The following is a 15801-nucleotide window of genomic DNA, read 5'->3' on the forward strand; positions in this document are numbered from 1 at the left end:
TGGCTATTTTCAATAGAACAATAGTGTGAATAATAAAACTACAATTATCTTCTTTTGGGAAGAATCTTAGAAGATTTTCCAATCTATTGCTGCAAGAACGAAGGAAATCCATCGAATACTAGCCGATTTATTAGCATTTGAAATTGGACATATTTTTCACTTTTTTCGGTTTTAGATTTTCATTTCACATCCCTATGTAGCCGAACTTCCTGAGAGAAGTATTCTACTTCAAAAAACCAAAAAAACTTGGTTCTGGAAAATCGATAATTTTTCCCCACCCTAATATATATATATATATATATATATATATATATATATATATATATATATATATATATATATATATATATATATATATATATATATATATATATATATATATATATATATATATATATATATATATATATATATATAGTGCAAATTGAAATACTACAAGGTATACAGTCCTAGGGTTGTATGAAATGGTGACGTGGGACTCAACACTGTAATTAGGGGGTTTTTGAAGTAGAATACTTCTCTCAGGAAGTTCGGCTACATAGGGATGTGAAATGAAAATCTGAAACCGAAAAAAGTGAAAAATATGTCCAATTCAAATGCTAATAAATCGGTTAGTACTAGATGGATTTCCTTCGTTCTTGCAGCAATAGATTGGAAAATCTTCTAAAATTCTTCCCAAATGCAGATAATTTTAATTTTATTTTTCAAACTATTGTACTATTGAAAATAGTCAAGCCTTGTCAAAACGAAAACTTCGGCCTCTGATTGGTCGTTATATGCTTGCTCCCCAAGCACGGTCGACAGAATCATAGACCTTGCCATTTTAAATGTGCTATTTGGCCCATATAAGAGCCTGCTTCACTCGAAGCCGCTCATTATAATTCTAGACTGCAACAACAGCAGTCTTCCCTCAGCAACAGCAGTGGATACAGGACAACGACCACAGCTGTGGTATGGCAACGGATAGCGGAGCGCGTCTCAGCATCGATAGCAGGACCAGGTGATGCAGGGCAGCGAATACCAATGGCAACAGAAGCGTCCACTACTGTGGCAACGGGAAGAGCGCAGCGGTTGACGTTGGTCTCAGCATCTATATAAGCAGGTCCAGCTGATGCAGTGTGGCATTTTAGTGAAATGCTGTTCCTGAGCGATAGCAGGCACACTAGCAAATGCATCCAATGAACAGAACGTTCTGGAAAGCTTTTCATTGTTTATTTTCCCTCAAGGAATACTTTATTTGCACTGCCAGTGATAACGCAAAGATGTGATCGGCATCTTATCAGACATAGAATTAAACAACAAATTGTCCTTTTCAGGATGAAATAAAAACCTAATTGGATAGTTAATATTTTCTCTTAAATCAATTTACACTTTCAAGAAATTTGTAACAGATATATATTTGGTTTCATCTCCGTGTCTCAGAACGTACTGAGTTATCTTTTCCTTCAGTTATGAGCACAACATCCGAAAAGCTTTCATTATCAGCAATAAAAATAATTTTTCGCATAATTTAAAATTCAAAAATTATCAAGTCCAAATCCTTGTTGAAGCGCAAAATTCGACTGATCTGATTAGTCGTTAATATGATTGCTTCCCAAGCACGGTCGACAGAATCATAGACCTTGTCATTTTAAATTTGCTATTTGTCTGTATAAGATCGGAAATATCGACTGAAATGGCTATCGATAGTTATCGATGATTTCCTACTACTATCGATAGGTTTATCATCCCTATATAAGAACCTGTTTTAGCCGAAGCCGCTCACAACAGTTCTAGACAGCGACAACAGCAGTCGTCCTCCCTTAGCAGCAGCACTAGCAGTGTAGTGGATACCAGCGATTGATTGCGCACTAGTTGCAGTGGATCCCAGCAACGATAGCAGCTGGGCCAGCTGATGCAGGGACTGTGGATACCAATGGCAGTGTATAGCGGCCACAACTGTGGCATGGCTATGGATAGCGCACTAGTCGCAGCGGATCTTAGCATCAATAGCGGCTGATGCAGTGAGGCACTTTAGTGAAATGCAGTCTCTGTGCAGTAGCGGGCACTAGTAAATGCATTCAATGAAAAGTCTCATTTTGACAACACATGAACTGTCTAGTTTTGAGTGTTAAATCAGCTTTTCACTGTTTATTTTATCACAAGGAATACTTTATTCGCACTGTCAGTGATAACGCCAAGATGTGATCGGTATTTTATCCGATATTGAATTGAACAAAAATAAAAAATGACTAACACGCAAGCAGCCGGGTTTTCTTGTAAAAGTATTCTACTTCATTCTTGCGGTCGTGGCTCTGCACACAACCCTCCTGTGATTTTTGTTACAAAATATACAGAGTCTGCAGACAGAATCAATGTGTTTGCTCAGCGACTGTACGTATTTTCAGTTTCAGTCTCCCCCGGAAATCAATTTTTGAAATATGTTCATCAACACTCGAAAGAGTATCGTTTATATCTGACGATATTATGCCTGTAGTATATTTTTGTGCAAACAACATGTACTTGACAAGGCTCAAGCATATCGTGCTTGTTGAAGAAGCACCAAGCATTCAGATTAAATCAAATATATAATATGGATCTTACTTTCAAAATAATTTGGAAGCCCTTACAAAGGTTCATTAATTGGCATACATAAAAAGATATTTTAAACAAAATTATTAACAAATTCCAGCAAAAAATCGTAGCAATCCACAATTACATTTCTGTTTTTTTGCTTGACAACTTTTTTCATTTGCCTACAACTACATTCGATGTATTACGAAGACTAGCTGTCACGTTTATTGTGGTAAAGCTTAAAATAATAATATATAACATCTAACAATTTTGAAATGTAAAAAGAGATTCTGAATGAATCTTAGTAAATAAACAAAAAATTCACAAGCATTCGCAGGCTCTTACTCTTCTATAAATGTATACATTTATGAATTTACTATTTCGATACTATCCGGTCACGATTATTTAGTGAATATCGAAGGTAAAATTAAATAAATATCAGTTGCGAAAATTTACAATTTTTGTTGAGTAATTTATGGTAATCATATTTATGAGATAAACTTTCAATCACCATCAGCAGCAGCATTGCAGTTTTTCCTCGATTGCACACGAATAGAAATGTACGAACAAAAGTGTACCACTGCAATACGAATAGTACCGCTGCAGTACGATTAGAAGTGTACCGCTGAAATGTACGAATAGAAGAGTACCGTTGCAAACATAGACGACGAAAGACCAGCGGTTCTCTACTCCACTGGTACTGTTGCTTTTACCGGCATGTTTTCTTTCAAGACATCAGTTTTTATTAGGTTCTGAAAGCAGGTTTAGAAATTGTTCAAGAATGGGGATTGTTTCAAACTTTTTAGAAAACTTTTACCTTCGAGACATCATATTAGTCTAAGCTCATGGAAGCAAAAACAAATTGACCTATTGGGACGGGGAGACTCTGTCAGTTTTTATTTCGATTTTGATACAGAGAATATCACAGGGAACGGATGGTGTCCATTCACGTCACCTGTGCTAGGAATGCTCGCATGTAATTGGTTGATTATTCGCGTAAATTTGTTATTGAAACTTTTTATCCATTTTACCGATTAGCAATGAAATAAGAGTGATAACTAGCATATTACAATATTGTTATACATTTTATCTATCCAACAACATATTGGTTATTGTTATCCATCATGTGGTTATGTTGTTATCAACTTTTGAAATCTGACGCAACATTTGCCAGTTTCATTTCCAGTTTTACAGAATGCATCCCAGTATAGTAAACAAAGACGTAGTCCCACGTCAAAGAAAAACAAAAACGTCGAGGCGTCACGAAAATTTTCCACTCTCTTCCTCTCGATTCAAAGGTCCCGCTTAGTCCTGGGTCGACCTTTTTTTGTTCGGCCTCACAAACAAATTTACCCCGGGCCCCCCAGCGTCTAAATCCGGCCCTGGTCGAATCCGACATCAAAACAACTAACAAATTGATTTTTTCTTCGGCACTGTGCAATACCCGAAAACAGCGTATTAAAATATTACGTAACTGAGTACGGCGTCTTCTGTTATCTGCTTTGATACGATACTAACACGCATAATCAAGCCTTGAAAATTGTCGAACCTTAATTATGAAAATTTTGTACAATTAAAATCCTCAAGCTTTGTCAGATTTTGATTGATCTGATTGGTCGTTCAATGCTTGCTTACCCTATCTCGGTTGATAGAATATTAAACCTAGTAAACCGAGGTTATATAAGAGCCTGCTTTTAATCAAACCGATTAGTTTGCTAGTGGATGGCCACTAGGACGGTTCTAAGAAGCAGTGGGTCGAAACATTAGCGGCAGCAGCAGCGATATATCCGATCACAGTTGCAAGAGGTTAATTTACTGTGAACTTGATCGACCAAGCAAAGCAGAGCTGCAGCAGGACAACTTTTTAGGACGACCACATATTTTCAATTTAAGTAGTAAAAATTAGTTGTTCATATCTTAGTACTCTTCTGTAGAGAAAAAAACACAACTGCATCCATTGGTTATAATTATTGTTGTATGACCCATATTTTATTTGGTACCGTAAACAGGGGTGACTTTGATCACTTTATTGAATAAATTGATACTTTTAAAATGAGTACTGGTGTGCATTAAGCAAGATCCAGTTACTACTTCGAAAATTAAGCAACAATTCTGCTGTTTTTGAATATGCTTTAAAGTTTTTTCGTCGACCATCATTCCAGGGGGATATGGTTTCATGGACATGGGACATGTTATACGCCGTTGAGATTATTGAGACTCAAGACTGACTCTGAGGAAAAAATTGCAAAATAAATATCAATATCGTTGTGATAATCTTTTTTGCCTTTCTCCTAGAAAGGTATAGCAATCACTGGCAAAACCGAAGGTATCAAAGTGCTCCAAAGGGCCGAATGGCATATATCACTTGACTCAGTTCGACGAGCTGAGCATTTTCCGTATGTGTGTGTATGTGTGTGTCTGTGTGTGTTTTTGTGTGTGTGTGTGTGTTTGTGTGTGTGTGTGTTTGTTTGTGTGTATGTGTGTTTGTGTGTTTGTGTGTATATGTGTGTGTGTGTATATGTGTGTGTATGTATGTATGTGCAGATTTTTATTCTCACTCGACTCACTTCTTAGAGACAGCTGAACCGATTCTTCTTAGAGACAGCTGAACCGATTTTAATAAAATTATTCTCAAATGAAAGGTCTAGTTACCCCATATAACCCTGTCAAATTTTATTGTAATCGGGTTTTTAGTTTGTATGTTATTTAACAAAATGTGAAAATCACGATTATCACGTTCATTATCTCAGAAACTACACAACCGATTTTAAAAAAATGGTTTTAAATGAACGGGCTACCTGAAATACCCTTAACTTTTGAATTTTATAAATATTGGACATGTGGTTCAAAAGTTATGGAAAGAAACGTGTTCTGGAGACTATTTAATCTCACTCATGTTTCTCAGAAATGGCTTTCAGAAATTAAATTTCGTGATTTCGAATTTCTGCCTCAAAAAATGGGAGATGATCGTCCTTTGAAGCGGGTTTTGCTTGCAGCTCAAAAGATGAGCATGACAATAATTAACCTTGATAATCTACAAACTAATTGTCTGATTAATTTGATTGCGAACTACATAAGAACTGCGATGTATTTCAGGTTTGCTCTATTATAAGATTCAAATATATGTAAGAGAACGATTTTATTGCATAGCTCATTCCGTCGTACGTCTGTTCTTCCCGAGACGTAGCTATGTAAACATTATCGCTCAGTTCTCTCAATCACTCTGTACAGAAAGCTGCCAAAAGCTGGAAACAGTCGTTTGCAGTTGAATCGAATGGCAATCGTTAGCATACTGATTGTCATTCGAGAAACGGCTGTCCAGCTCGACAATAGTATGTGAATTAAAAGAACAGGCTATACAGATTTCTGTGATGTTATAAACAATATAGGCTTAGAAAAAGTCTAACGCTGAGGTTAAGAGCGGTAATCGACATCTACCGATTGCCGCTCTTAGTTAAGTAACTAAAAGAGAGTGAGATTAGGCAGTACGACAATTTTGAAGACATGCTTTAGATTTCAAGATTTGCAAGAAAGTTCGCCTCCGCGACACAATATATGTATAAACTTTTTACCTGCGACACTAAGAACGCCAGGCTGTTGAAAGGTTGTTTAGTAAGGTCTCACTCATATGCTTTATGAGATCAAAATTACGTTAAATGAATAGTTTCCAACCTCTACGCAATTTCTATGAAACATGGATCGAAAATGTTTGTTTTGTGGTAACTCTTCTCACATAAAGGATACATGTGCAAGGAAAGAGAAAAATAAATTATTACGCCGACTGGATTTTTACCAATATCATTTCCGTTCAGCAGACGGGTATACCTCGATTTCACGCACATTCTCGTTTTTGAAATGTGCGTTGAATCGAAGCAAGATTTTAAATATTTATTTTGTAAAATTATTTGCGTAATCGGGAATTTGCAAACAAACTTGTTATGAAACATCCAATTATGTGTGCGTATGACATCATATGTTTTACACAATGTGGAAATAATTAATTTATTGCAACCAACATCAACAGGGCTCTTCATTTGCATAAAGCATATAATGACAGAAAAAATAAACAACTATGTACGAAGATTTCAGGTTAGGTATGTTTGTTTATGTGTCGGCTCACTCTTGAACCGATCAATTTTCATTCAGTGGTGAACTCGTATCGGATGTATCGGATAAAATTTAATTGGATTTTTATATATCAATTTCGAACATTTTCCTATCCTTAGGTTAGAGTGTATCGGGTGCCATTCATCAAAACAGTTTTTACCAGTGTTTGAGATGTATGTCAGTTGCGGGTGTTGCTTCTTATTTTTATTGAAAATACTCTGCATTCTATTTTTTGTGAAAGTACAATAGATATGTCAATATAGTAGGCATAGTACAATTTTAACGAAAGAGCCAACCACACAATAAATCGGCATTCTGAAACAAACATCTAGTTGTTGAGCTTCAAATTTATCTTATCGTTTTTTCTTATCGACGATCGTATTATTGAACATTACTAGTCTAATCGCTAGTAGCAATTTCGGTTTTATCGCACTTAATACAGACAAAACAGCGCCATAAAACTTAGATAAAACCAGTTTTGTTACTTGGGATGCTTGTATACTAACGAACGTAACGTCAAGTAACGTTGTTATGTAAAACAAATAGCTCATGGAACCTTTTCGTTCTGTTTCTACCACATATACTATACGAATCTTATCTTATGCTATACGGTCACCTAAAAACCTACCAACTTGATGTTTTTAACTTGCGAAATTATATTCGCGCGTATAAAAAATGCTCAGTTCGTCGACATTCAACCCATTGGACCCCAATCAGGACTTTGGTTAGTTGTGAATACTTAAAGATTTACCTGTAGCTTCGGCGTTAGCATAAATAGTTATTTAAGTCTCCTTTACTTAGCTGAGAATGAAATTCATGATGGACGAAAAGAAATTCAAGACACCCAGGATCAAAGCAGAAATGTATTAAACAAAGTGCAAAACACGTAAAACACAACTTTTTTATTAATTGTTTTTATTGAAATCATTGTTTAACAAATACCTTGAAGCAAAGTGATAGATCCTGCACGCACACCTGAAAGCGATAGACTCAAAATAAGCAGTACTGGCGTAGATTTTGTCCGGATTAATAGCAAGCAGAAAACCTAAGAGTCATCTCCTGCGTATTTTGGAATAATATAATAAGTGATAAATAAGTAAAGCAAAAACACAGAGAAGAAAAAAGAGGGTGAAGAAGTGAAGTGAAATCCATGAATAACTTATCTTTATTGCGATATTTAATTCTAATTTGTGATCTCATGTGATGATTATTTTTATAGTTGTAGCAACATAGTAGAAGGTGGTCAGTAATTCTTAAATGTTGACCCTCATATAAACGAATAAACCTGTTCTCTTAATGTAACTGTTGACTATGCGATTCGTACTATGCAACCTAAAAACCATTGGGATTCAAAAAAGCACCCGGCTGAAGTCGATGATAATGTATTTGAAACCTAGGAATCAGAAAGGAAAATTGCAGTTGATTTAGGCTGACAAGTTTAAGCAGTGCTTGCAAGAGGTTGAGAAAATCCAATCCATTCAAGGAGATTATTTCTCTTAAGGGTAGAAAAGCGACACGGCACATCACAACATCAGGAAACTTAGGAAAGCACCGCAAAAACAATACCTCCACAGAAGCTTATTGGAAGCCAACAAAACTTTTCGGGGGAAAATGTTATGTAGGATATTGTAATTGAACTGAAAGCTGGTCAAGGAGTCGGTAGATGATTGAATTTCACCAATGAAAGGTACGGTTTTAGATGTTGTTGATGGCTGATGACACAAAAGGCAAATGTATTACCAACGCACATGTGGTAAAGGTAAAACAGTCACAAGCATCTGAATATGATGATTGGATTTTACTCTAGAGGGCGTGTTTGTAGGACTGTTCGAGTTTACTATTTACCACATTTTTTGATTTCCAAATAGCCTAGAAATCTTTGCGTTGGCTGGTGCAAAAGCCCGGCTAAAGCGAAATGAAAGACAACGGAGCCTCTTATTCACCTGTCATGACTTCCATGAATTCTGAAAGGAGAAACGAAATTGAGTTATTATTCCGATTGGTGCTGGATATTCGAGACCATACCTTCGAAGTCTACCGTTCCCGATCCGTCCGCATCAATCTCATCTACAATATCATCTAGTTCTTCCTCTGGTACCGCTCCGTCTAACTCTCTAAGGATTTGTTTGAATGCATCTACTGGAATAAAACCCTTAGCTGTGGAGAAAAAGGTTAATGTTAGTCATGATTGATTTTTAAATCGAATTATCTTAACATTGTTTAAATTTTATCATAAATCATCTGAATGAATAGATTGTAGGCAATACACTCTAGTTAAATCTTTCAAATCTTATCAAGCAGCTCACCTTCCTTATCGTACATCATGAAGACCTCCCTAAGCTCCTTCCGCAGTGCATCGTAGTCTTCCTCAGGTTCCACGTAGTTCGACGCTAGCTGTACAAACTCGTTAAATTCCAGTTGGCCGGACTCATCCTCGTCGTACTCGTCGATCACATCCTCCAGCTCTTCCTCCGTCAGCGTATGCCCCAACAGTTCCAGGATGGTGCCGACTACGTCCGTTGGAATGCTGCCCGTTTTGTCCTTGTCGAATGCATCGAAGGCGTCTTTTAGTACTGTTCATGGCGAAAGGACATAATGGAAAGACTTCTGATTTAATTTAGATTGCGAAATACAAATTTGCAACCTGTCGCACGCACTAGTCTGCTGCCGTGTTCTTTCGGTTGAGCGCTGCTTCGGGCTTCCGTTTTGTTTTGGAACACATGTGTCTTTTTTCTTCCAAATATAGAACGATGCCAATGATAGAACGTATGGACAAAACCCATAATAATGTGTCTGGGCCAACTGTCAGATGTTTTTTATCGACTACCAAAATAAACTAGTTTTAGGATTTTGATTTACCTCGATTATTTTGATCATGTTACGCATCTACCAAATATTCGTTTGAATGGCAAAAAACAACTAGGGGAATTTTTTTTTATAATATCTTGCACAAGGTTTTAATTGTTTACAATTTAGAGATTATTTCTATCCAAAAATTTAGTTTTATTTCATCAAACTTTCAGCATTGAACTGCTTTTGATGATTTTGAACTATTTTTCAGGGTTTCAATAGTTTGTATACTAACTGGTTTGTAATGATTTGGTACAAAAAATAAATCGACAATGTATTCTGTTTGAATAGCCTTCAAAATTTTTCTTTGAATAAGATTTGATCGAAAATTTGATCTTATTAGCTTTATGGTATACTTGTATCTAAAAACAACGTTATGTGATGCATGCATTATAAAGGCCACCATAAGTATGTTTTGTTAACCACAATCACAGAAAGCTTGCCACACAATCTTGAGTTCAGGAAAATTTAAGTTTGGATAGATAAAAACTGTTATTTAACCATAGTTTCCGGCAGGATTTACCTAATCTCCAGTAACTATTAAAAATTATGAAAGTATATCAATGTAAAATTCTTCTCTGTACCGTGCTGGATCGAAACCCGTACAGTATCGAAATCCGTACACCTTGATGGTTTTCTTTAGTTTTAAGCATTATAAAAATAAAAATTCAAATGATAGTTACATGTGTTACATGTAAATTAAACTATGCGTCAGTAGGCCATGAAATAAAAATATTAAAAATAAAAAATCAATCGTGTAACGGTTTCAGTAGTCATTTCGTTGTTTCGTTAGAGAATCCGTACAGCGTGTGTATCATGCATATATTCTTGAACTTTCTTCTTGTTTTCAGCATATAATGGAAGAAAACAAGTATAAATATACGGCAAACAATGTCGAAGGATCTGTGACTGAGGTGCGCAAGGGAAAGTCGTACCGGGAAGCTTCGAGAGGTCGCGGTGTTCCGGTTACTACGATAAGCGGTGCCGCAACGAAACGCTACGAAAATTGCACTATTTCAGCTGATATAAAAATTAGAAAATCGTGTTTAAAAACCAATTGATCCTCAAAATATATTTATTCGTAAATTTAAAGATAAATTATAAATAAAAGATGTTCATTTTTGTACTGCTATATCTATACGGATTTTGATTCATTGCTGTATGGACTTTGATCCAGTCTATATCGCGTGTGTGCAGATATCGATTCAAAAGTGTACTGGTTTTGATTCAGACAAAAAACTGTGTACGGATTTCGATTCAAAACATGTTCTATTTAAACATGATTTTTTCGAGTTCCGGAGTGATTTTAATCATTCTGCTTAAAAAAAATGATAAAATATAAGTTGACCTATAAGTGAACATGTCAGTCTAAAGCAATATGTGATTTCTTGATTTTATATTGACCGTCGAAGATTATCATGTGCTTAGGTGTACGTATTTCGATCCAGCACGGTAACTATTATTTTGTCGACATTATTTTTTTTCTCATATTTGTCGACTTTAATTGTCATACAAGCAAATTCAAGACAATCATTCTTCTGGAACAACTTTCAAAAAGTTGAACCGACTTGAGGCGAAAATAGATATTAGAGGCATCCGACTGTAATTATCTTTCATTGATGAACATCGATGATCGAAAATAGACAATATCTAATATAGCTAACTATCAATTGGAGCTCTAACGGATTCCGTCGAATATAATACTTTAAAAGTAAAGCGAACAAATCCAACCATATAAATCCGAGGACAAACAAAAAAAAACTCTTGAAAATGTTTGTTATAATAACGCAAAACTTTTCCTTATTACTTTAAAAGCAATAGCGCAAAACTGGCCTTTAGGTAACAAATCTGTTACTTAAAGGGCAATAAAGTTCTTCCCCAGTCAAGTAACAACACATACTTTCATATATTTTGCACATGTTATGAGTATACGACTATCTAATAATGGTCGTTGCAATCACATGCAAAATTTTCTTTGTCAAAAAAAGCTCCCTTTCCATCTCCAGTCAAAAAAAAAATCACACACCGCCGCATATGTTGCACATGTTACTAGTTTCGATAGGCTCTTATGGGGCCACTAGACCTTCCATTTTACATTGATTTTATACAATCGGTCCAGCCATCTCTGAGAAACATGAGTGGGATTAAACAGTCTCCAGAACACGATTCTTTCCATAACTTTTGAACCACATGTTCAATCTGTATAAGACTCAAAAGCTAAGGGTTTTTCAGGTAGCCCGTTCATTTAAAACCAATTCTGTTCAAATCGGTTGTGTAGTTTCTGAGATAATGATATTTCGTAATTTTTACATATTGATACATAACCTCTAAACTGAGAATCCGATTACAATGAAATTTTACATGGTCTTACGGGGCAGTTAGACCTGTAATTTGCAATTAATTTCATGAAAATCGATCCAGCCATCTCTGAGAAAAGTGAGTGAGTATAAAAAACTGCCCATACACACACATACACACACATACATACACATACACACACACACACACACAGCTCGTCGAACTGAGTCGAGTGATATATGCCATTCGGGGAGTACTTTAAAATCTTCGGCTTTGCAAGTGATTGCTAAACCTTTTAGGAGACAGGCAAAAATGATTTTGAGGGGCATTCTAAAGAAAACTTGACATAAGTTCATTGAAATTGGCAGATAGAAGTATAGTGTCTGCGACAAAATTGTTTCTTATAAAATGTACTGCAATTTTACTCAGCCAAGTGGATTTTTATTATTTTAGAAAATTAAAATTCGTTTCTTACTTCTAGGTATTATAATCATAAAATTCCAATTCTTGAAAATGAAAAACAATTATTAAAACAACTTTTCTGAATACACTGCGGCTTCAAAATCAATATTTTCTAGTAAAAAGTAATAAGTAATAATTAGTGCATGATTTGAGTAGAAATCTCCAGTAACTAAAGGAATATGTGAGATAAAAATAAACATCCTCCGAAGAAATTGTTTGCCTCGTTAAAGCGAACAGTATTGTAGAACATTAAAAACTTAAAATTAATCCACCTAGCGGTGCGACTTAGCCTTTCTCTTTCGAACTTATTATATGTTTGAATAAATTTACATGAAACCTCCAATTAATAGAAAAAAAACACCTTGATAATTTCTGCTGGATTCATTTTTTACTTTTAATAGTGAATTTCTGGTAGCCAAAAGCATAACTATACCGAACATTTTGGAAGTAACATGAAATAAATATGTTTTAAAGATATGCGATTTTTTTGTTCCTGCTATAATCGAAACGTCACTGTACTCATATACAGGTCGAACTCGACTCTATATCATTTTAGATTAAACTTTTTATAGTAAAAAAATCATTCCCTGATGAAGTTTCATTACTCAATGTGGGTTTTTCAGGAACCGGGATAATGCTTAGAGGCCGGGGATCATCTCCGGGATTTCATTTTGAAATCCGACTTTGCGACTTATGGTTTCTGGGAAACATTCTTGAATTGCCAAATTCAAGAATGTTTCCCGCACTTCTTTCAAGTACCACATCTACTACAGTGGTGGCAAAGCAGCGGAACGGGGCGTCGGTTTCGTAGTGCTGGGAAATCAGAAAACAAGAGTCATACGGTGGAGGCCCGTAGATGACCGTATATGCGTGTTGAGGATTAAGGGCAAATTCTTCAACTACAGTTTAATCAACACCTACGCACCGACAAACGACAAATCCGATGAAGTCAAAGATGAGTTCTATGACAAGCTTGAGCGAATCTATGACGAGAGCCCAAAACACGACGTAAAAGTCGTCATCGGAGACGCGAACGCACAGGTTGGGAGGGAGGAATTCTTCCGTCCGGTCATTGGAAGGCATAGCCTCCACTCGTCAACCAATGAAAACGGCCTGAGGCTGATAAACTTTGCCGCGGCCAGAGGAATGGCCATATGTAGCTTCTATTTTCCACGTTTGAATATTCGGAAACACACCTGGAGGCATCCAAATTGAGAAGCCTGCTCCCAGATCGATCACGTACTGATTGACGGTCGGCACTTTTCGAATGTTACTGATGTTAGGTCTTTTCGGGGACCAGACATTGACTCTGACCATTATCTCGTCGTTTGTAAGATCCGCGCACGGTTGTCGAACGTGCTGAAATCTCGCACAGAGAGGACGACGCGTTTCAACATTTAGCGGTTGAAAGCTGATGGCGTGGCAGCAGAATACGCCAGAGAGCTGAATCAACGGATCGCAGAACAGCAGAAGGAAGGAGTGGAAGACATAAATGGGCTGTGGAGCAGTATTCACAGCGCCATCGAAACGACTGCGAGAGAGGTGGTAGGTACGACGCGTGGAAGACAGCCTAACGGCTGGTTCGATGCCGAGTGCCAGAGAGCGACAGATGAGAAGAACCGTGCCAGGAGCCGCATGCGAACAGAGAGAGATACAGGCTGGCAAGAGCTGCCGAAAATAGAACCCTATGCTAAAAACGACGTGCGGAGAATTTAAAGAACTGTCAACAGAGTCAGAAGCAGGAATCTTCCTGTGCCGGTCATGTGTAATGACAAGGACGGCAACCTGCTTACTGATAAACCGACGGTTGCAGCCAGGTGGAAGGAGCATTTTCAGGCGCTATTGAACGGTGAGGAGCCGGATGAGCAGAGCAGGAACAGAATGACGATTATGAGTGACGAACAAGCTGTGGGGACATCAACACAGGAGGAGGTGAAAAAGGCGATTAGTGAGCTGAAAAACGGCAAGGCCGCTGGGAAGGACGGTATCCCGGCCGAACTTCTAAAAGCGGGAAGTGAGCGGCTGTACTATGCGATCCACCAGATAATACTAAGGATCTGGGTGGACGAACAAATGCCGAACGACTGGTTGGAAGGCCTCATATGCCCTATCTATAAGAAGGGCCATCTGGCAACTATCGAGGGATAACGTTGCTCATCTCCGCATATAAAGTGCTCTCCCGTATCCTGTTCTTTAGATTGAGACCGTTAACGGAATCCTTTGTTGGCGAATACCAGGCTGGTTTTCGACAAGGGCGTTCCACGACGAATCAAATCTTCACCCTGCGACAAAACCTCGATAAGTTTCGGGAGTACAACTTACCGAGTCACCATCTGTTTGTGGACTTCAGGGCGGCATACGACTCAGTGAAAAGAAACGAGCTGTGGCAGATCATGCTGGAACACGGTTTCCCTACGAAACTCATAAAGCTGAGTCGTATGATACTGGAGGGATCAAAATCGTGCGTGCGGATAGCTGGCGAGACATCAGCCGCGTTCGTAACGTTGGATGGACTAAAGCAGGAGGATGCGTTCTCCAACCTACTGTTTAACATCGCTCTTGAGGGTGCAGTACGAAGAGCAAACGTCGAAAGAAACGGTACGATCATCACGAAATCTCACATGCATTTGGCTTTGCGGACGACATCGATATCATCGGTATCAACCGTGAGGCCGTGGAGGAGGCCTTCGTACCTTTTAAGAGAGAAGCAGCGAGATTGGGACTTGGCATTAACTCTGCCAAAACGAAGTACATGGTAGCTGGCAGAGAGCGTGGGACTCCCCGTGGTGTTGGTGCTGAGGTGGAGATAGATGGGGAACGATTTGAAGTGGTTGACGAACTCGTTTATCTTCCCGATCAGAGGAGCATAACTAAAAAATTACAAAATTCTATCAACGTGAGATACAAATAACATATTTTGATACACTTCTGTATTTTTCCATATAATTTTGATAACAAAATTGAATCTGAATGAGCTATGATAACAAAACGTGACATGAAGTAGTTCTGAAACAAGTCTAACCAATTTTTCGTTTTTATCAAAACCTGTTGTTTCTAACAATGTTTGTTGTTATATTGTTCTATATACTATCTTATTTTGTTAGAAAGCTGATATATTAGTAACAAATTTTGATATGTGTTTGATACTAGTAGAATCCTTCCTGTTATACACGCAAAAGTTGGAGTGTGCGTAACCAGATCATTTATGAGCGAAATTAGCGCATTTACTGATTAAAATTGGAACCAGTACAACGCATGTGCGTTGGGCATAACGCATTTGATGCTCTAGCGTATTTTGAATGTATTGCGCAGCTCCGAACCACTACACTTATAAATCATCAGCCGATGTTCAGAAAGTTGGCATCGTTAAAACAGTGCAACCAGCAATCAATACTGATAAGTTGGGTACTGACTCCATTGAAGAAATTATTGTCTGATCGATTCACTTTCATGAATCAGGTCATTTGAAAACATCATTCAATCATTAACAATAAACAAAAAACATGAGATTAGTCCAAAACATTTTCCATT

The 15801-nt window shown here is 37.3% G+C and overlaps 1 protein-coding gene across 4 annotated transcripts in view; it reads right to left on the reverse strand.

Annotated features, from left to right (window-relative positions):
* Positions 1-15801, reverse strand: part of LOC129725266 (troponin C, isoallergen Bla g 6.0101-like) — a 54568-nt gene that overhangs the window by 11255 nt on the left and 27512 nt on the right. Inside the window, exons 3-6 of one of the 4 annotated variants that reach the window (XR_008728041.1) lie at positions 8967-9233; positions 8686-8817; positions 8604-8624; positions 7603-7719 (exon numbers count right to left, since the gene is read on the reverse strand). Coding sequence is in view for 1 of the 4 variants with exons in the window: in XM_055680861.1 (XP_055536836.1) it covers positions 8604-8624; positions 8686-8817; positions 8967-9233 (420 nt within the window). In the remaining 3 variants the exon portion in view is untranslated. Of the gene's footprint in view, positions 1-7599; positions 7720-7797; positions 8054-8505; positions 8625-8685; positions 8818-8966; positions 9234-15801 lie in introns of those variants that run through there. The other 3 variants (XR_008728043.1, XR_008728042.1, XM_055680861.1) reach the window with 3 other exon arrangements.

The sequence above is a fragment of the Wyeomyia smithii genome, chromosome 2 (genome assembly GCF_029784165.1).
Source record: "Wyeomyia smithii strain HCP4-BCI-WySm-NY-G18 chromosome 2, ASM2978416v1, whole genome shotgun sequence".
NCBI classification, from domain to species: domain Eukaryota; kingdom Metazoa; phylum Arthropoda; class Insecta; order Diptera; family Culicidae; genus Wyeomyia; species Wyeomyia smithii.